Genomic DNA, 22,338 nt, shown 5'->3' on the forward strand with positions numbered 1-22,338 from the left:
TTATGTGAATCTTTAGGCATGTTTACGTCTACGACCCAAATTTCTGCTTCATTTTTTAAAAAATGGAAAGACAGTTTTTAAGTATTTCTGTTATTTATGCACATACTGAAAATATAGACTTCTTGAAAAATTTTCAGTCTATGCATCCTTACTGTTACTAGTAAGGATCCTCTTTTTTTTACCTCCAATGGTGCATTTATTACAATCCCACCAGCATAAATAAAGCAAAGTAGAAGAGGGGGAGGGAGAAGGAAGACAAGCATTACAAGTAGGGCCTTTTCTGCTTAATTTCTGAATTCAAACCACCAGACTAACTATATTCTAATCTACTCATTTGACATGTGTACCTTTCAGGAACACAATGCAAGTGCACCATCAAATTGTAGAAATAGTAGAAATAAATTAGGCCAAGAAAAATGTTAAATTTTTCTGATATGTTTGTTTTTATGGGTGAGACAGAAAAAGATTTGGCAAGAATAAAATATGTGCCAGTAAGTGAAAGAAGAAAGAAGTATCAGTAGAAAATAGGAGGAGGGTGTGAGAGACAGCAAGCAAGTAATACCAGAGTCTAATAATATTCTAGATCAAATGTTTCAAGTTGAAGAGAGTGATTTTTCTACTGCTTGACAGCTGGTAAAACTGGAAGCACATTTATCTGAATTTTCACAGACATTCACATTTGTAAACCTTATGGAAACAAGGTCACAAAAGTGACTTGCTTTACACCTTAAAAATGTTGCATCATGAAGCCCAAGTTATTTATACAGAACACCTTTTAGGGAATGTTATATATGGTCAAATCCAGGCCAAGAGCCAGGACAGGGGCTCACCTGCAAGCCCAGCACCAAGGCAGTGCTGTGGGGGGAGGCCCAGCCGGGCCCCTGATGCACTGGGGCTAAACCTTGGATGTCTTAAAATGAAAACGAAACACAAACCAAACCCCTTGTTGGGCTCTCACTGCTAATAGATGAGGGTATATTTAAATTAATTTCCTAACCTTGTTGGCTAGTACATGGCCTGTATCCTGAAGCCAGACTATCTCTTGGGCTCTCACTTGCTAATGCATCTCCTAAGGAGGGCTCTGCCACCCCCCATTACAGCTCTCTCACACCGCCCTCATCCCCCCACAGGTGCAGTGGGTAACACTGTGGGGCAGCTTTTCACTCATAAGGGTGACATTTGTTGTAGGCCTGGGCTCCCTGTGCTGTGTGAGGGGCCCTCGCACGTTCTGGGTGAGCCCTGAGGAAGGGCAGCGCCTCCCCAGTAACAGCGCTGGCCAAAACGCCAAAACACACACAACAAGAAGATTATCTGAAGGTAAAAGCTAATTAAACCAAACCCCCTTATTCATCAGGTCAAGGTACAGCATAAACAGGGTTGGTGCAGCCTCGGTGATCACACAGCCTGGGTGATCTTTGGTCAGGGTGAGGCGCGCAGGAGAAGGCGCTGCAGGTGGGGTGTCACACACCCGGCTGAGGGCTCTGCAGGGTGCCAGGAGTGTGATGGATGTTTCAGGGCGGAGAGAGCTTTTGGCAAACAAGCTGCCTGTTCAAAGCAGTACCTGAAGGTCAACACTCACCTTGTCCCACAGCAGTGCCCGAGGCCAGGTCATTGCTAACGCTTTTATTTCCATTTCAGTGACACTTTCAGGCAATCTCGTTATGCGTGTGCTCCCTTACGGCAGGGATGTGCTGTACAGCAAAGACTTCACACAGCAAACTAAAGCTGTGTTGAGTAGTGTGCCCTTGTTTGTTTAATCTGAAACAAGCTTTGTTTAAGCTTTTCTGGGAGGTGTCCCACACCAAATATTGGCCAGATCCAGTGAATCATTCCCATTTCTCTTTGCTTTTCACAGCTAGTCCTGGGGACAGCCCCCTCTGCACTGAGACAGGCGACAACTGCAGGATGAACCATTTCCTTTAACAGTTGCATCAGCCCCCTCTGTAAGTTACTATTTTCTGCAGAATGGCGATGAAGTAACCAGACAGTACAGTACTATCCTAACAGCACCTTGTGGTAAAGAAATACAGGGGCTACGGGACGTCAGAAGGAGAAATGCTGACACCAGGGCTATCATAGGCAAAAAACCCTCGCACTGAAAACTCCATACAGCTCTCTGGTAACCACAACAGCACGAGATCTGCAGTTTTAAGTCCTTCAAGTACGACTGTAATAACAAAAATTAGTAACTGATTGCACGTACACTGCAGAAAGCAAGCTCCTGTTCTTCTTCTCTTCCAGAGAGGTATTTACAAATAGACTACTTAGAAAAAATTAGAAAAATGTGACCATAGATTCTAATGATGCATTTCTAATGGTGATCAGAACTATTAAAAACATTTCTAATGGTTTCTAATCTATATTTGAAACTCTAACAAGCCAGTGAGAATTTTAATTAAACTTTGTAATTAATATGAAAGTTGGAGGTGATACAGTTCTTTGAAAAAGTACTAGAATTGGCGAGCAAAGATAGTCATTGTTTAAAAGAAACAACCAAAAAACCCAACCCAACCCAAAGAACAGAATGGAGTAGGAGACAAAATGGAGAGAAGGAAAAAAGTTGTAAATTACTTCAATAACCTCTAAACTGTCCATGGAATAAGAAGTCATGGATTTGCTTAACACAGGACAGGGAAGTCTTACTCTTCTGATAAACATCAGCTCATAAAATTCAGCCAATTGAATCTTTACTGTTTGTAGAACAAGGAAATAATTTGTATATTATGTGTATAGATTTAAGTCTATACACATAGTAGTTGAGCTGGGGAGGTACAGTAATTTTTCTTGGTGTGCTCTTCAAAAGTCCTCACCTATGCAAGAGATGGATTTTTAGGGACAGTCAGAGAAGACACAAAATCCCAAGAACTTTCATAACACTCACAATCTTTTTGAAGTGCAGAAAAATATTTTGATTTCTCACATTATGTGACAACCCTCCCAACAAATCTATATTAAAAACCAAAAAACAGATCAGCTAGCAAGGCAAAACAGTTTATTACCAAAGCTGTTATGCTTCAGGACAGGATGAGAGAAGCAACAATCTGTGACTGATAGCAGTCATACTGCTTAATATGTTACTGGAATCATCACTGAAAAGTAGTTAAATATAAAAATGACATAAAAATTACTTACAATTATTTCATAGTATTTACAGACCATACAACTGGTGTACTGAAGAACACACTCATTTAATTCATCCATCAACTCAGAGCACAGCACTTTGTTTTGTTTGGCACAGTCCAGTAAAAATATGGAAATATAGAATAACGTAGAGAAATATTTTGAAATATTTTCTGTATTAAAATACTTTAAACTTGTACTCCTCAGAGCACTGTATCTTTGGGGTTCTATGCTACCCAACCTTGTAATGCCATTCCTTAAAATGAAAGCTAAGAAGGTATTCTGAAAACTAGCAGTTCCTCTCGTTCTAAAACATAAAAGCTGCTGAGTCATCATTACTTGATAAATATTTACGCTGAATCTGATAAAGTAACATTTTAACTTTTTTTTCCTCAGCTGAGGAAAACATAAAGCTTCTGAAGCCAAGCCACCTTGAAATTTGGGAAGCAGCTTTTCTAGCTGAAGTTTGTCTTTGCTGCAGCAGAGCAACCTAAAGCACTTGACTATTACTCACTTAGGGGGACTTTTTCCAGTTAGCAGTTGTTTCACTTTTGCTTTCTTCCTGACAGAAACTAATCTCCCTTCTGAACATCTATTGTAAAAGAAACTGAGCAACAGACTGTGAAACTGCTTAGAAGATAGAAAATATCTACAAAAATACAGAAAATATCTACAAAAGGACTGTTCTATCACTGGATGCATTTCTTGTCTCGTTAGTTTACTGGGGGTCTGCCCATTACATTCTTTCCCTGGCCAACCCATAAGAAAACACACAGATGCTTAGAAAGGAAGTGTCTCTTCATAGAATCATTTCTAATTTTAATATGTTAGTTTCTATTTTTTAAAGTAGATGTTCCTAACAGCACGTAGAAATGTTTAAAAATATTGTTAACTGTGAAGTACATTTGAGCTTGCACTTGAACAACCTTGCACAAAAAGAAGAAATTCACATTGTTTTGGATAATGCAAGTTTCCTAATTCTAGTAACTTTTTCTAAATTTAAACATGAACAATATTTAAACACAACAGAAATGATCTCATTTTCTTTTCTGTTTTAGCCATGCTTAATTCTTCAGTTCTAATCCTGCAGTCTCAAACACACCCTTAAATAACCTACTGGACTCCTCAGCGGGTTAAGGTGAGCACACATATAAGTTTGAGTATTTGCAGCAGAACATTAGTTTTGACTTAAACTGTCATCACATCTAATGTAGACAAGAAATGCAAGTGTACTTTATGACCACATATGTTGCCATGCAAAGACATCTTCTGGATATGACTTTGGTCTATATACTGCATTGAAATACAGCATAGAGAGGAAGCAGACCAGGAATTCCACTTTAGAAGGGCTTTTGGGTAACCTCCATTTATGGAATTTACATTAAATGTTGTAAAAATTTAGAATTTATTTAATTAAAATTTTATAAAATAACAAAACTAATGTATTTTGAAAAAAATCTCAAAATTCTACAAAAACTGTGAAGGCTTTTTCCATCTATAATTACCATCTGAATATTCAACATTTGGCATCAAATGCCTACTGAAAATGAATATTTGAGTCAGTTTTTTTGGACTATGTGGATGCTGTATGCCAACTCCTAAAGCAACACGAAACTCCTCATTCAGAGTCCAAAAAAATGGAGGAAGACCCTAAAAATGTAGCAGAAGCATTTCCGCACACTGATTTCAGTAGTCAAGTTTGTGCAGAAGTGATTCCACTAGATTCATAGGGCACCTTTTTGAGGCAACAGAAACTTCTCACTTCATAAGCTTTTTGACATTTTCCAGCTCTTCTATAGGCTGCCATTTCTGCTGGATTGTTAATAGCTGGAAGAAATGGAAAATATGAAAGTTAGCAAAATCCCAGAGGGCATTTACTCCACTCCCACACCCCCCAAGTCATACATCAACCTATTGGTGAAGAATTTCTAGTAGCTTTACATTTTTCTTTCAGAGGTATGCAAAAATAGCAACTGATGACATATATAATAATTTGTTGAACAAAATAATTTGGATATTACATAGATAATAATGCCAAAGAATTTTATTTTTCCTTATAGTAGATGCTCTACTAAATAAAGATATTTTTCCTTCGGGCTGCAGTACCTAAATATTCTTAGTCAATTTTGTAATTCAGGAACAAGGGGAAACAGCCTTCCTCTGTACTCCAAATTTCCAGTGTTATCAATGGAATTGAGTAAATGGATGTTGGCAGTGGGAACAGACACAGCACAGCAACTAGAAGAGCACCATAAGTTCAAGATCAGACCTAGAATGTAATAGCTGATTCCCTATCATTACGTAACACAGGGAAGATATAAAGTAATGAACTAAAATTTTGTTTCTACTATTAATTAGATTAATTTGTTTCTACTATTAATCAGCTTTACTTGTGTTTCCTCATTAATATTTTGCTAGTTCTTACACATTAAAACAAGTTACTCGCTGTGTTGGAAATATATGCTATTTATACTGACTATATTGCATGTAAAAATTACCTTCTGAGGCTTGGTAGGATCAATATTTTCCCAGGGTTCTGGATTGCCACTCCTGTTAATCCTTTAAAAGAAGACAAAACAAGACAGGTACTATGTTTTAAGGTGTGTTCTTCCATACATTTTTCTTATATGAGCAGCCTATCATCATCCTTACTTAGGTAAGGAGTTCCCCAAAACACAAGTTTACAGGTTTGGGTGTTCTGGGTAGGATCAACAATGGCTTGCTTTATGTGCATCTTCCAAAGGATCAACCAAGCCAACACTCATGTATCATGTGTCATTGTAAGGGAAGCAAGCTGAAAAATCAGAACTGAGTAAGGACACAAAGTAAGGGGACTCTGGCAGCTAAAATGCCTATTCCAATCACTTTAAAGTAAATAAATAAACTTCCCAAGGCTTGAAGAGTATAGGACTTAATTCCAATTATTAGCCAAGCCACTAGAATACTCTCTTAAGCTAATATTATCAAGTGCTGCTCTTCATATACAAGTTAATAGTCTGGTTGCAACATATCTGCATCTCATCTACCTATCTGATTATTTGAAATTCTTGATAGGAGCATTTAAAACCTGTTACACCTAAAGCAAAGAAAAAATATTAAATCAAAAATTAGGAAATAATTTGGACTACAGTCCAAACGAATTAATTTCTTTGCTATTTACTATCTGCAGATATTTCAGTTGTTACCAGTAGTCTGGAATGTGAACATGGATTTTTTTTTTTTTTTTGGACGTAAAAAATGATGGTCAAATACTTCTGCCGAATACAGAAAGGTTAGGGTGAGCACCAAACAAGAAGTATTTTGCTTACATCACATCAGATTTGCCGAATAGGGAATACATGCTAAAAGAGAACGCCCCAATTGCTGCCACGGACAGTATTCCAGCCAGGGGAACGAGCTGAAAGACAAAACGGAGAAAGAGCTGAACTGGTGTCCCGGCTGAGAGCCTCGACTGGGGGAGCAGGGGTTATAGAGCACTCAGGTGGCATTAGCTGTTAGCGCATATTACACCTCTGTATTACTCTTCACACCACCTCACTTCTAACACGGGGCCCTCGCTCTCTCCATGTCCCCGGGAAGGTGCCCTCTATCCAGCGGCAGCCCCGGCGCACCTGCCCGCGCCAGCCGCATCCCTCCCCACGGGCGGGCACCACGGCCCCGGCTTCTGGGAAAACTTACTTCTCTTTTTGTTTTAAGTATCTGGAAGATGCTCCTGTTCATCGTGGCGGCGGCTGCGGACCTGGGACAAGCGGTTCGTGTTACCGCACCCCGGGGGAGAGGGGCAGGACGGTACCGGGCTGCGGGGACGGGCGCTCCCCGCGCTGCACACGCACCGCGTTATATACGCACCGCACCGCGCCCCGGGGCGCGGAGGCGGGACGGGACGGGACGGGACGGGACGGGCCAGCAGTGCCACCCCCCGGCCCGCGGCGGTAGGCGCAGGGGAGCGCCCTAAGGAGTTCCCGGCCCCAAAGGGAGCTGCCGGGAGACCGGGATGCTGCGCGTGCTCTTCCCGCCTTCCTCTCGCAACTCCTTCTCTCTCCGTTACTGCAGCACTCAAACCTTTCTTCTCCATTTCTCCTTTGTCTTCTTGTCTGTCCCCGTCTCCAGGCAGCTGCCCAAAGAACAGCATATCCAGGCAAACGCCCAGGTGAGGGTCTGTCTCTTCCAGAGCTCAGAGAGGTGCCTATAGCGACCCAAAGAGGACCCCAATGTCACCATGTCACCTTTTGCTGCAGCAAAAGCTTAACCCAGGCCCAGGTTCCCATCACTCTGCTGTGTTACACAGCTCCCACCTCTTCCCACTATCCCTGTCTGAGAAAAACTCCTACCAGGGGCAGGCTGGAGGTGAATGGTGGCAGCACGTGACTCTCTTACATTTCTCCCCTTCTCTCTTGTCCACTGGAAAGCAGTGAGAGGAAGAAAAGGCTGCTGTTACTGCACGCTCTGCTGGCTCCCTGCAGCAAGGAACAGACACGACAGGGCACAAGTAGTTCTGTTGGTCCCTCTAGGGAGCAAGTATGGAAGTTAAGCAGCAGGGTCTTTGAGGTAAAGGACCTGGCAGCATTCTGCTAGCAATTCACAAGCATTGCTAGGTTGTTGCCAGCAATAAAGCAATAAGGATAGTCCTTTCCATAAAATGGTGATCAAAGCCACCCAGCTAAACCCTTTCCTAGGTTACAGTGGCTTCTACTACAGCCTTTGGCCCTCCACAATCACCAACTGCCTTGGAACTGCCTTTTGGGATCCATCTCACTATAAACCACACTCAGTGCAGTCCCTACTATCCCTGTTATAAGAAAGAAATATTTGTTAATGGGTTTATAACTCACGAACCTCAGCTGAAATAAGGAACTATCTTTGAGAGTGGTGTATTTAGTTCACAAATATTTTCATTGGGAAAAGGAAAATATAATAAAAAATAATAAAACCCCTCCTACTCTAGAAAGTTAAAATGCACACTTACACGTAGTACCAATTTCCTTGGATATAACTGTATTTTAGAAGGTGACTTACAAAAATATACTGACAAAGAATGGTTGGGTAAGGAAAAGAATTTTGCACAAATTGTTATAAAGCAAACTACCTTCTCTAAAGAAATTATTACAGTTTGAGCTGATTGCATACTTCTTACCTGCTTACTCAATCCAAATGTTTGTACAGTAAGCAGTAACTGACCTAAAATTACTCCTAAAACTCCAGACTTCCAAACCTACAACAAGGTATTAAGCACTGACAACTTTTTCACTGCCACTATATTTTGGAATCTGCTTGTAAGAAAGTAAGCCTGTGAATAGGCACATATAAAACACTTCACATTTTATACAGAATGGGACTTATTTCCTCCTATCTAACATGTGAAAGCTTTTCTACTTTTTAAATATTCACTGTCCTATGAAGACTTCTCAACACATTATAAATTAAATACTCTTGTGATGCCAGTGTTTATACTGAAAACTGGGAAATCTACAGTAACACTAAAAAAGCTGTTCCACAGTGCTTTATCTAAGTATCTCAATTACTTGTTTCATCAGATGTAAACCTATCCAAAGCAAAAAAGACTTTAATTTATTATTCATTATCGAAATTACAGACCTTTGACAAATGAAACTTTACTGTATTTCATACACCCTGAAACCTACAGTAAGTACAGTATTAAAAAGCAGGAAAGATGTAAGCCTTTTCAAAATCTTTGCAATATATTTAAAAATACCTATGCCACTCCTTTTTGATTCAAGAGGCTAATTCTTGACTATAAAATGTTTCAAAAAATTCCAAGTCTTTTCTGTTTAAGGATGGTTTTACAGTCTTTAGTGATTTCACAAAATGCTCGTGTTTTACAGCAGTTGCTTCAAGTCCATTCTCTTGCAAAGCCAACAAAGCAGCCTTTAAAAGAAAAAAAAATTAACAACTTGAAGTGCTTATCATGTTTTAAATTGCAATCAATTTATTGCAAGTATTCTAAAATATCTTACAAGGAATAAAGTCTTAGCTATAGCATCTGAAAACAGCAATGTATAATTTATGGTTATTTAACAACAGATAAACATCAAATAAGGTTACTATAACTTCATTCACTCTTTCTGTCTGGATTAGACAATATATCCTTGATCACTTATATATTTGGATTTTCTTCCTAGTCTTCTCTCTTTTATACAACTCTTCTCAAATTCTGGATTTCTCTCAGTTTTTTTCTCTCTGGTCTTGACAGTACATGCTAATTTCAGCTAAAAATGCTGCAGTTGCCTGCAGTACACAGAGTACAATTCACCCAGATGTGAGCATGGATTAGTAGTACAGTTCCTTAACTTCTATTAAATTATCACAGAAAGATTTCATTCTTATTTGGCTTTTTTATTTAAAGAATTAACCCTTGTTCAGTTCTCCCGTTTTACTCTTTATATTTTCAATACAAACCGTGAAAGAATCTGTACTACTGATGGCTTGGTAACATCTATGAGTTAGCTCTCCTCTTCCATTGAAAGTTTTCATTTACAGTTTATTTCACAGGAATATTTCTTACCTCCTTGCACAGATTTTCAATATCAGCTCCAGAGAAGAGGTCTGTTAGGGCTGCCACATCTTGTAGTGACACATCAGTATCCAATGGAATTTTTTCAGTGCAGATTTTCAAAATGGAAAGTCTTCCCTGTAAATTGGTGTATATTGTAGAAGAAAACCAAACCAAACAAACCAAAAATTAATCCTTCTCCAAAGTAGTTACAAATCTGAAATTAGAACCAAGGAAAATCCAGAAGAATACCAAAATTACCTGGTTTCAGTGGAAGAATAAAATGCTATCAATGGAGATATTACCTACTCTTACAGTTATCTCATATTTTAAAGTCTGTTATTCACAGTTACTCATTGCTTCATGAAAACACAGTACTTTAGACTGAAGAGTCCATATTTGGCCTGTTTTGGGTCAGGCCAAGTAGCTACTGTGAAGCTCAGGACAAGTAGCTACACTACCCTTGGGAACAGGGGACAAAAATTATTTGAAGCAAGGACAGACAACTTGTTATGGGTATCTCCTAAACTGTAGCTTGATTTTGTAAACACAGATTTTCCCTTATTTCTCTATGCAATACTACAACTACATGCACCAATTAAAATGTTACAGGTGCTTAAAAAAAGGTGTCTTTATTCCTTTTTAGATTTCTTCATTATACCTTGAGTTTGGTGACTGATCTTCATGAATCATCCATCGTTAAATATATTACAGGAATATGCCCCCTTTGCTCTTAAAGTCAAGTCTATTGGCAATTAATATCTCTACCTTTAAAGCCACGTAAGGATGTGTAATAAATACATCACCTTCAGATCTGGAGGTGGAATATAGATCATCTTGTCCAACCTTCCAGGACGCAATAAGGCATCATCCAACATATCTGGTCTATTTGTTGCAGCAACTACCATGAAATCTTTGTTCAAAGTTTCCTGAAATTCTAGCTGAGTAAGAGATCATACAAACATATCAGTGCAACATGGTAAAGAGAGATAATAATTAAAGATTCGTTAAAAACTAATGAGAAGAAGGGAAGGGCAAAAAGACAATGTACTTTTACATGTAGCTATTTTCCTTTCAATATTAATATTTAATTTTTCTTGAAGTAAAAAAATGCCTTGGTGCAGATCAGATTAAAAAGAGGAAATATGGTTAGTACCTGCCTTGACAATAAACAGAGGCTTTTCTCTGTTCAGATTGCAACAAAAAATCTTTTATATGCAAAAATTCAGTATGCTACAATTCTGAAATTGTTTTCTTTAATATTCCCCCAAAGAGTATCATATTAAATATTGCAAACCATTCAGTGAAAAGCGAAGGTACAACTTTTTGTTTAAGTAAGTAACTGATCATAACTGTGCTGCTTTTCTTTGCAGTATGTATGAGAAAGAACTACAAATGAAGTAGGGGAAATGCTTATAAAAAGTAAGTTCAGGGAAGAACTTGAATAAGAGTGAAAATAGCACAATCAGTCTAAAAAATTACTGTAGTGTCAAGGAGAGGATTTTTGTGACAGAAGATGAACATCAATTAGCAATGCTCATTAGCCTGTGTGGGTATTTTGTTCAAACAGTCTCCTCGAGGAACAGTGTACATAAAAACAGTCAGCAGCCTATATAGAGTATTTTCTAAAAACTAGAAATTATGGCAGAGTAAAAGAGCATCTTGTATGTTTTTAAGCTTGAGGATTTTAAGTTTAAGAAGCGTGAATGCCAACGAGTAAAATTTTTGCAACACGTGGACAGCATTTATTATTCTTCTACAGAAAAGGGAGCATAAATACCTTTCTTTCCTCATCATCACTTTGTTCTTGGCACTGCCCCTCAAGCTGTAATTTGCCTCCTCTTCTTTCTGTAACTTTGAGCCCAACACCATCCAACTCGTTGAGGAGAACAGACAGAACCCGCTCTGAGACCCCAGGGCCAGTTCTGCCGTGTGACCGAGACCCCAGGATAGTGTCAATCTCATCCAGGAATATTATTGCTGGAGTGTTTGCTCTTGCTTGCCGAAAAACCTTTTTAAAAAATGTTAATAAAGTCAAACATTAATGCATGCAGTCTATCAGGTAAGGTGAAAAAAGTTCAGTTGCATATACTCTGTATTTTACTTAAGTTTAAAGGTACATTTATAACGACTCACAAGAGCTGTTCTGGCTTACATTTACTATAGGCAAATTCTGCTTCTTATTTCTATTCTTAAATGAACTGAAAACAAAAGACTAGAAATACTTATAAAGTTTAAAACTTTATAATTTTAGGGATAGATCCTCACTTTTATATAAATGTGAATCTCTAAGCCATTTCTATTTAATAATCAGATGAGACCTCTACGATCTTTTCAATAACAAAATTTAGGTCTAACTAATACTTTACAAAAGTCAAGCAAAAAGAAACCATAGGCCTTACACAAATTAAAAACTGTACCTGAGACAAAATCTTCTCCGAGTCTCCAACATAAGGTGAGAACAAGTCAGCACCACTTACAGAGAGAAAGGAACAGTGACAACTGGTGGCCACAGCCCTCACCAGCGTGGTTTTGGCACAGCCAGAAGGCCCATAGAGAAGGAGACCCTTGGGATGGGACAGGCCCATCCTAGCAAATGCCTGAGGAAACTTCATAGGCCACTCAATACTCTGCCAATACATAAAAAAGGGATGAAATTCTTAGTAACAAGACTACAGTTCATAGGCAATCAATAAAATTGCCAAGCACATCGCTTCTTCTCCTTGATACAAACATTAATTTGAGATCAGGGAATACTGATTTAGTCTTTCTTCATATAATTCCCCCTTCTTAAAGTTTCCATCTGAAGCAGATGGAAGCAGACTAAAGGCAGCCATGGAGAGATGATACACAAGAGCCACCTCTGGCTAAATATTCAGGAATATTCACAAATTATCTGGCTACAAGTTAAGTATTTTTCAGCTACTAAAAAACATGCATATTTTCCCATGATAGTATTATGCTTGGTGTTACAAGATATTATTATCTTGTAACTGGAAGACCTCTAGCTCAAACACTGTAATAAATTAATGTAGTATAAAAATGTTTAAAATACAGTTTATAATCAGGTAATTAGCAAGAGAATTAATTTTCATAATTAGCATACAGAAAAACTTGGAGCATATGCTTATTAAAAATTAGCTGTTCATCTAAATTTGTTCTAGATGTTACCTGTTTTAACTTTAATTTTACATCTTCAAGACCACCAATTTGCTCCCAAGTCACAGGTTTACACTCTGTTAGTCCAACAGCACTTCGAAAAGAGGATGGTTGAATTTTTTTAAAAGCTTCCTGGAAATCTCCCATGTTAATCATGGTTTCAGTTTCAGTTGACTCCTGAAAAAAAACCCAAAACAGATAAAGCATATTAACAATATTTTTAGGTAATCCTTAAATGCTGCATTATACGTGAAACACTTCACAGAAGGCCAAATGCAACTAATAAAGAAGCCAATTCCTGCCCTAATGAGCCTAGAGAACTGCAGATGCAAAAATGCAACACAAAGTAAAATATATTCTCCTTAATGGCATGATTTTACACAAGAAAACTCTATTTTAACAGAAATTAATGTTTTAGAGAAAACTACTATTCCCTAAATTATAGCTCCAGTAGACAGTGATGTGCTAAATCAAATGGTTGCTAATTTGAGGGTTACCACACAATAAATCATACAATCTTCTGAATAGAAATAAAAAGGCTGCAACATCCATTTTCACCACACTGAAGAATGCAACACATTTTATCTCAAACAGGCTATACAATAACATTATTAAACTACAGATACAGTAACAGAACTAAGATGTATTTTACAAAGGCACTTGCAAACGGGCCATCTACTTATTCATTACTTTCATTTGTCCATCTATTCTTTTCTGAGATACCAGGCCCAAATAATTTTATTATTTTCAGTGTTATGCTCTCTTTTTTTCTACCCAGGTGAAGACAGAGGGTTCTACCATTCTCTGCAGATGCTTTTGACTTTGGAAATTTTACAAATATGGCTTTAAATTTCTGCTCAGCCATTCCAGATGAAAAACTACACCAAACACATATCTCACAATTTTTGTAAAAGCCAGAATAGAGACAGGAGTATTAAGAAATAGGCATTATAGAAATAGAATTAGAGAATTGCTAAGAGGTTAAATTTCTGCACACTGGGCAGTTGTATACCTTGTGTCTACAAGAATTTTATATCCAGCCATACAACCCAGATTATAATAGTTATTTTCACTAGCTGTTATACACTTGTTATAACCTAACTTTAACTTGCAGTTATTAGAAAGCAGAATTCTAAATTAAATTAAATAAATTAAATTAAGTAGCTTCAAAAGAGAGTTTTGGTGGACACAGTTTGCTGAAAAAGACAAAAATGTCTGCTTTGCACAATCCTAAAGAGGAAAAGGATAAAAACTTTCAGCAAAACTTTTCACTCAGAAAGTAGAAAACGGTCCTTTCAGGTGAGAACTGAAAGGACTAGAAAAAATGGCATATATACATTTGTAACATATTTGGTGGTTTTAGTATTTTAATTTCTGAGTCTTCAACTTCTTGAGCTTTTCGAGTAAAGCTGAGCATTAATGAGGAAAAGGTGGTAAGTATGTTAATGACATTGTCCTTGAGTGATGTGCAGCCATACCAAGGAGCTGTGGGACACAGCCTGCATAACAGCTTCCCTGCAGAGTGCTGTGAGGTCAGCTCCCACATACCCAGGGGTCAGCTCTGCCAGCTGAGCCAAATCAACGTCTGCAGAAATGGGCATATGAGACGTAAGCAACTGCAGGATGGATCTTCTTTGTGTGACTGTTGGGGTCCCAATAATAACCTAAACCAAATATAATAAACAAAAAATTTAAGTAGATATTGTGCTATACTTATCTTATTTTATAGAGCTTTTATCTCTGTTTTATATTGGTTACTAAAGATTTCTATATACTTATAATTCAACTAAATATTGTTACAAAAAACCTATTAGCGGCACTATACAAATGACAAATATTTAAAATACCACTTAATTTCCAAGTGAACAGTGTTTGTACAAACACTGTCAGCTAGTGTCTACCAAGTCCCATTTTCAGGTAATTTCAACATAACATTGAAATAATAATTTCCTTGCATCACAAGGACTAAATTAGATTCATATGACAGGGAAAAATAAATCAATGAGATAAACACTCATACATTATTAAAACCCTGGTGAAACACCTTCATAAAAATATATCTCAACCATCTATAAATCCTGGAAAATAATGAAAATTACAATCATGACAGTATTAAAGATCTTGACTAAACTGGATGGTTCAGGAGTGGATTTAGCCAGAAAAATAAACAACACAAGCAAAAGAACTGTAAGTTGCACAACTGTGTTTTTCTTCTTTTGGTTACTAGGCTAACAGAAGTTTTCCAGAACAGACTCAACCTGTTACTGAAATCTGAATAGAATTTTTGACACAAAAGGTTACTAGTTCTCTGTCACAATAAACCTTTAAGGAGAGATGCATCAATCTTCAATCTAGAATTTAAATGAAAAAACTTAAGCCTGTAAAGCTAAGCATCTGTAAGCAAACAAACCCCTCAAGGACAGGTAAAGATAAAGAAGCATAAAGAATCCCCTTGTCTATTTTGAAGTATATGGAGCTCTCAGTGTCCCGAGTTAAAAAAAAAATCCCACCTTACCCAAGTTGCAGCAAAGTAAAGAAACAGGATACCTGGCTCAAGACTGTAGAATCCCACTATGAAACACGACCAGTAGACATTAAACTTTACTCTATTAACAGCCCCCTTCCACATCAACAAGGAAAGACAAAAGTGTGTATGAATAAGAGGGTTTATTTACCTCTCTGTCAAATCTGCCAGGTCTTCTGAGTGCAGGGTCTAAGGCATCTGGCCTGTTTGTTGCTGCCACAATGACCATCTTACCCTCGCTCCTTACACCATCCAGGAGCGTCAGCAGCTGAGCAACAATCCGATCTTCAGGAGCATTGCTTGAACTTCCTCGCTTTGGGCACAAAGAATCAATTTCATCAAAGAAGAGAATGGTTGGGCCTTCCTGTGACATTTCTCTGCCTTTTTCAAAGACTCTCCTCAAATTCTCTTCACCTTCTCCTGGCCTTGAGCCATGGAGGGCTGGGCCACTGACGCCAAACAGAAATGCACCCACCTCTTCTGCTACTGCCTTTACCATAAGAGTTTTCCCTACACCCGGGGGCCCAATTAACAGCACTCCATTAGGGACAGAAAGCCCCAGGTTCTTAAAAGTTTTTGGAAAGCGCAAAGGCAGATCGATCATTTCTTTCAAAGACTTTCCCACATCATCTAGTCCTGCAACTGAAGTTTTTGCAATGCCTTCTGACAAATGTCTGTACCATTCTAAAGTGATCACCTCCTTAATTTTTATGCTTGTTTGGGGGGTTATCAATCCAGCTTCCTCCACCAAAGAGTCTGCAGACAGTATTTCAATACACACCACGGGATTTTCGGGACTCGGGGCAACAGTAACAACGTAACGAGGCAAAACATAAACATTTCTCAACAGTTCTCTGATCGTCTCCTGCAACACCGCTCTGGGAGTCGACTTTTTCAGCGCGGCGCTCCTGAGGACCACTCTGACCGCCGCCTTCCCCAGCTGCCGGTGGGGCAGCGGCTCCAGCTGCCGCACATCCAGCGAGAGCCCGCGCAGGGCCCGTGGGGCCAGGCCCGCGGTGCTGCAGGTCAGGTCGGCCTGCAGGAACCCGTCGGCCAGGTCGTGCCGGGGCCACGCCGTGCACACACAGCACCCGCCGGGCAGCGAGATCTTCAGCGGGGCTCCGAGCCGGGCCCCCAGCAAGGACAGCGCGGCAGGTCCCAGCCGGCAGCGCTGCGTGCCCTCATCTCCGGGGTCCGGTGGAAGCAGCTTCAAGGCCGCCGGCTCCATCGCTCCCTCCGCGGGCGAGGGCAGCGACCGCCCTGCTCCGCGCGGGCCCGGCCGGCGGCTTACTCACCGCGCCTCGCTCTCCCGCGGGGCTCCTGCTCCGCCGCCACCGCCAGGGACACCGCGGTCCCCCGACATTCCCGCCTCGGGATGGGACAGCCGGGAATGTCCCGGCCGGGATGGGACAGCCGGCAGTGGGGCACGTCCCGCCCGGGATGGAGCGGACCCACTCCCGCGCTGACAGGCGGCCCCGCGCATGCGCCACAGCGCAGCAGGCGCGCGAGGCCCCGCCTCAGCCAACATAGAATCGGAGGAGTGACTGTGTTAGAAAAGGAGCTCACTGTGCCCCGTCCAGTCCTTCCCTAAACACCTGCGGGGACGTCACTCCGCCACCTCCATGGGCAGCCCATTCCAGTGTTTGACCACCCGTCCTGTGGAGAAATTCTTCCAAATGTCCAACCTAAACCGCCCCTAACGCAGCTTGTCTTCTTATCCTGTCACTTGTTGCCTGGGAGAACAGCTCGACTCCCACCTGGCTACAACCTCCTTTCAGGGAACTGTAGAGAGGGATAAGGTCCCAGCTGAGCCTCCTTTTCTCCAGGATAAAAATCCCCAGCTCCCTCAGCTGCTACTCCCTGGATTTGCGCACAAGACCCTTCACCATCTTCGTTCCCCTTCCTGAGATGAGGGGCCCAGAACTGGACACAGTCCTCCATGTCCACCACCTCCCTCACATCCTGCCTCAGCTGCCTCCCTGGGCCTTCCCTTTTGAAGGGCTGTCAAAGCACTGCCTGTGAGGTGAATGTGTCCTAGAGATTTCTTATACCTTTATTCCACAGACGAAATGCACTGCCCCCCTTTTCCCACTGCCACTTGGCTTGTTCTCCACAGAGCTGGTCATGGCAGGGATCACTCACTGCCCTCATTTCGTCACCCTCATTTTGTCTCCTCAGCACCTACTGCTTGTTGGTTTGGTACTTCTTAAACATGTTCCCAAAACTTGGGCTTCCACTTTCCCATGACCCTGCCAAGTGCTTCCCTTGGCTCAGGGCAGCATCTTCGTCACCAGTGGTCAGGGTTGAGTCAACTGTGGGTGCTGGTTAAAGAAATATGTGTGAAGCCACACAACTGACTCGAGAAGCTACTGCTACAAGTAATTAAGACACAGATATTTATTTAACAATTGGTAAAACTGTTGTAGTATGTTGCTCTGACAAATACTTAATCAGCATTTAAGAAAAATAATTGTATAAAGTTTTGGTCCATCACCACCTTCCTAAATGGTGCCGTGAATTGTGCAGTACTTTTATAAAAACCTTCCAGGAGGTCTGCCAGCATTGTGGGATACAAGATAAAATTGTGATCTATAAAATTTAGTAGGTTCATAATTTTATTCTTGCAAGTAGCTTCATTTTAAGCAAAGTCACACAAGTACCAAATACATACAGACTTTATTTGAGACCACATACATACAAGAATTGGGATCTCAAATGCAAGAGGCCAGTCAGACACAATTATATTCACAGAAAACCAGAGAAGGTGGTTTACAGCACAACTACCGTATTTCCTGCATGTATTCTGAAGGCCTCAGCAGGCGAAGCATAAGAAAACCTTTATGATGGTGGCCTGACTAATCACATTCATTACTGAACCAAGGGCTGTACACAAAATATTTAAGTAACCCATAAATAAAAGCAGGCAGTGTTAACAGAGCCAGTTCAGATAATTCAAAATGCTGAATAGAACTCAGAACGACCTAGGGCCGAGCAGTGCAAAAACCAGCAAGCCTTCTCTTTAAGCCCAATTATGTGCAAAAGGACCTATGAGATATTTCCTTTCAACTCATGACCAACTTTTCTTCTTGCAGTGTTTATTTTCTATTCCTTTACTCCTGGATATCAACTTAATATTTGTTTTCATAGCATGGTTTTACATTGCACACATATGCAAATGTTTATGTGGAATATGCCTATATGGAATATGTAGACTTATTAGGTACTTAGTGTGGGACATACTAAAGTTTGTCCAGAGAATGAACAGACAAAAGATTATAAGGAGCTTTCATTCCAAGAAGGCAAATGTATTTTCAAGCCAATGTCTTATAAACACATTCTCTTGTTTTATTTCTTTCCGTCAAAGGTTCTCGTAAACACTAGTGCCCTCAAGTACGTACTCGATTAAACAAAAAACATACTCTGTTTAAAATGGCAGATTTGTGTTTCAGAGTTTCAAACTGTAAGTGTAGACTCTCTGCTTGGTTTTAAAAAGTTGTGTTTAGGAAAGAAAAGTATGGAAAAGTGCATATTTGCAATGAGGTCAGTGGTCTATATTCATATATGGTTGTTCTTTGTAACAGACTTATTGTAACATCTGGAAAATCTGATTTCTTATGAGAAGGAAAAAACCTGCAAATCTAGTCTTGAGTAACAAAGAATTCCAAATAATAGTTGTTAGAATTATTGATTTGGGCATCTGTTGGCTTTAGTGAGGAGGACTTTAGGTCTTCTTAGATCAATTTATACAGTAAAAGAGGGAGTTCCACCCTTCATCGACTTATTTATACAACTCCTCTACTTCCTTTTAATAAGAAAAGCATCAGTATAGCAAAGATATATATTGTGTGAAGTATCAAGGGAATACTTCCTGTTTCATGAAAATGTTAAGCTGGAATGCAGTACTAATTCATGAAGCACAGTGGTCTTATCTTACATAGGAAATTTGACAGTGTAAATGTACACTACTAATATTTTGGGGTCTATTCTAGTTATCTATAAATTAGTAAAACATACATATAAAAATAACATGCTTGGTGTCCAGCATAAAAACTATGATATTGTTCCTGGATGAGCACATTTCAGTGATTTTTAACTTCTTCTATTTTTTTACTGTAGTCTGTTGTTGTAATACTGATTATGTTACTTTAAGACACTGTTAGTTTGGTTCCTTTTAGTATAATCATGTGGAACCCCCAAAACACTAATATGTTCTATTGAAAGTGCACAGGATTGGCTTTTTTGAGCAAACTGTGGGATCGAGACCTTATTTATTTATAATTTAATAGAAAACTTTGCTGAGTTTGCTCTGCTTTGGAATGCACACCTTTTAATAGCCATTCTCCTGAATAATTTACAGACCTCAGAATTTACAATGACAAAGAGGCAAAAAGGTATTCCACCAGGAATCTGGTTTAAATTGACAAAAAAATGAAAGCAATGTTTTAAACAGTTCTCTCACCATTCACTAGATGGCAGCTGATCTTCAAGAATGGCTTTCTTTTCTCCTTTCAGATCTGATAATGTGGAGGGAGCAGTCATCAGTTCTTGGAGAAAATATTGTCCAGCATTGTCTTCACTCCATTTCTAATATGAAACTGAAAAACCAGAACAGTGAGTGTTCAGATTATTTTCAGCTTCATTACAGTTCGAGCTTTTTCTTGTCGGGCTTGTTGCAGTTTATTTCTGGGGAAGAATGTTCCATTTTTTGCTTTCATATTTAGTGAGCCAGATTATCTTCTCTTCAAGCAGAATGTACAATACTCTGATAATATTCTAAAAATAAAGATTAATATTTCTGATTTTCTTTTTTATATGTCTATTGGGTTGTCATAGAATAATGTTCAAAATTCCCAGTTATTATAACTCACAAAATAAAAATAATTATGTCTTGTTACAATAATTCCCTGCATACAAAGTAAAGAAGGTATTAAGCTGATTATAATTTTGGTAAGTTTGACTATATTTAGTACCAGAACTGAAAATTTTATTTAAATGGTCTAATTAAGAGTGTCTTTAACACAGTTTTTTTCATGCTAGGTGGATTTGAAAATGTGGTATGATTGTCTATTGATCAAATAAAGATAGTTCAAAGTGAGTAGATGGCATGTAGATACTTTAGGGCAGGATTTTAGTATTTGGGGAGGTTCTTTGACTAAGTATAAATGTTGTATTATAGTTATGCACATTTCAAACACCAGGCTTTGTTGTAACAAAACTTCATGAGGAAATCGTAAAGATGTGCTCAGAAAAGGAGTGGAAAGAGCTTTTGCATGTCTGCATGTCTTTATGGGAGGGCCACCCTCACTGTGTTTACTTAATTTTCTAGGGAGCATCCAGTCTTGTATCTTTACAGGGAAAATGTTCCCATTGCAGTTAGTAGGAATTTTGGATGGGAAGGCATATGAGGTTGGGCCCACCCCTTAAGAGTGTGACACCAGGCTGTGGTGAAGTTACTGCACCTTAGATAGATACCACTGATGCATCTCTGCTGGAAATCACTGCCATCCCAGCACAGGCATCAGAAGGAATGTGTGCCTGCCCCTGAAGTCTTCCAATGGAAACTCACTTGTCTTAGCTTAAGTTGCCAAGGAAAGGATTTTATGTTAACACACCACATTTTTTGGGGGGAGTGACTGGAGTCCCAACTGCTCATTCCATTCTCTTGACACTTTGGGGTGGAAGCCTTTCCAGAAGGGGAAAATAGAGGGGACAGATAGTTAATAAAGACACACTTTCCCATTTGTCAGTGTTTGTCTTCAGTAACTTTTGACTATTGCTTAGGGATGCTGGGTTATCTGTTTCAGCATAACAGATAATCCAGTGGCTCACTAAATTTTGGATGTGGAATAGTGAGATCCTTGTGTGGTATTCAATGTAGGAATGAGAGGATGAGTATTATAGAAGAACCATTCAAACTGGAGGGACTTAGCAGTAAAATGGCAGATGAAATTCAGTATAAATGAGAAGTGCTGCACAAAGAGAGTAGTGACCAAAGGGAAGGGTCACTTTTATAGCATCAGGACAGATGATTTCATGAAAATGTCAGCTCAGCTCATGAAAATGTCAGCTTGATGTGCAAAAAGCAGGTCAAATGTTAGCATTAATTAAAGAAACAGAGAGCAGAACAAAAACTATCTCAGTGCCATTGTGTAAGTTTGTGGTACCCCTGTACTTTAGATATTGTGTGTGCTTCTAATCTCTCCTCAAAAATATGTAATGGAACTGGGGAAGGTTCAGAGAGGGCAGCAGGAATGATCAGAATGATTTTCCCCTGGTTTTGTTCTAAACCCTCTCAGGGCTGGGAGGGCACTGACAGGCCTTGATTACCCTGAGGGACTCACCTGAGTTCCAGCCACACCTCTGCCCATGAGTCCCAAGCTCTATTTAAGCCCAGGCTGGGGCTCCTATGTTTGGATAGTCTGAGCTGCAGGACTGTGGTTTCAGAACTGGTTGTGATATTGTTTTGGGTCTTGCTGGGACTGAATTCCTGGTTCGTGTGTGGACCTGGTCTTGTTGGTACAGGTTTGTCTCATGGCCTGGAGTCTTGGATATTTTTCCTGAACTTGTATTGCTTGGGTTTAGCAATACAGCTTCTTAGGCTGTGCCTTGCAGGCCTTGTTTTCAAATTTGGTTACTGGTTTCCTATCCCTCCTAGAGCTGCTTTTTGCTGTTCTCAAGGTCTGCTTTGCAGCACTGCTCACATGTTAATAGTATGTAGCAATTTGTACTTTTCTTTGCAAATGTGGACTTTCTTCTTTGGGAACTGTTTCAGTTACTTGTAAGGGTTTATATTTTACTTGCTTGTTATTCAAGTTGTCAGGAAACTGCTGTCACTTGTTATGAGTCTCTGAAACTATATTAGAGTTTTTGAGTAGATACCACATACTATCATCTCTTGTAACTTACTTTTGTGGAGTCCTGTTTGTAACCTTTATTTGTAGTTTAATTATCTATTGGAGGGTAGAGTATTTTATTCCATTTTAAAAATAAGGAAACAAATGCATTCTAAAAAGTACATGTTATT

The 22,338-nt window shown here is 39.5% G+C and overlaps 2 protein-coding genes and 1 long non-coding RNA gene across 5 annotated transcripts; 1 reads left to right on the top strand and 2 right to left on the bottom strand.

Moving 5' to 3' along the window:
* Nucleotides 1-1,234: 1,234 nt before the first annotated feature.
* LOC108492602 lies at nucleotides 1,235-3,637 on the top strand. The gene is made up of 3 exons (XR_001873168.1): nucleotides 1,235-1,317; nucleotides 1,856-1,943; nucleotides 3,517-3,637. It is a non-coding gene; the product is annotated as an uncharacterized LOC108492602 (long non-coding RNA).
* Nucleotides 2,976-7,421, bottom strand: CUNH15orf48 (chromosome unknown C15orf48 homolog). Of its 2 annotated transcripts, none has more exons than XM_017805091.1 (4): nucleotides 7,183-7,421; nucleotides 6,429-6,517; nucleotides 5,619-5,679; nucleotides 2,976-4,947 (listed from the first exon to the last, which is right to left on the bottom strand). In XM_017805091.1, the coding sequence occupies exons 1-4, from the start codon at nucleotides 7,339-7,341 to the stop codon at nucleotides 4,879-4,881; spliced, it is 378 nt and encodes a 125-aa protein (XP_017660580.1). In that variant the 5' UTR covers nucleotides 7,342-7,421; the 3' UTR covers nucleotides 2,976-4,878. The 2 variants fall into 2 exon arrangements, with proteins under 2 accessions (XP_017660580.1, XP_017660582.1); XM_017805093.1 differs by lacking the exon at nucleotides 7,183-7,421 and adding an exon at nucleotides 6,799-6,943.
* SPATA5L1 (spermatogenesis associated 5 like 1) lies at nucleotides 7,194-16,542 on the bottom strand. Of its 2 annotated transcripts, XR_001873167.1 has the most exons (10): nucleotides 15,466-16,542; nucleotides 14,269-14,454; nucleotides 12,803-12,967; nucleotides 12,052-12,261; nucleotides 11,412-11,642; nucleotides 10,438-10,572; nucleotides 9,644-9,769; nucleotides 8,834-9,006; nucleotides 7,452-7,577; nucleotides 7,194-7,306 (listed from the first exon to the last, which is right to left on the bottom strand). XR_001873167.1 is itself a non-coding variant. In XM_017805089.1 (8 exons), the coding sequence occupies exons 1-8, from the start codon at nucleotides 16,540-16,542 to the stop codon at nucleotides 8,854-8,856; spliced, it is 2,283 nt and encodes a 760-aa protein (XP_017660578.1). In that variant the 3' UTR covers nucleotides 8,799-8,853. The 2 variants fall into 2 exon arrangements, 1 of the variants encoding a protein (XP_017660578.1); XM_017805089.1 differs by lacking the exons at nucleotides 7,194-7,306; nucleotides 7,452-7,577 and having other exon boundaries at nucleotides 8,799-9,006.
* Nucleotides 16,543-22,338: the final 5,796 nt, after the last annotated feature.

The sequence above is a fragment of the Lepidothrix coronata genome, unplaced genomic scaffold, assembly GCF_001604755.1.
Source record: "Lepidothrix coronata isolate B3197 unplaced genomic scaffold, Lepidothrix_coronata-1.0 Scaffold11, whole genome shotgun sequence".
NCBI lineage: Eukaryota > Metazoa > Chordata > Aves > Passeriformes > Pipridae > Lepidothrix > Lepidothrix coronata.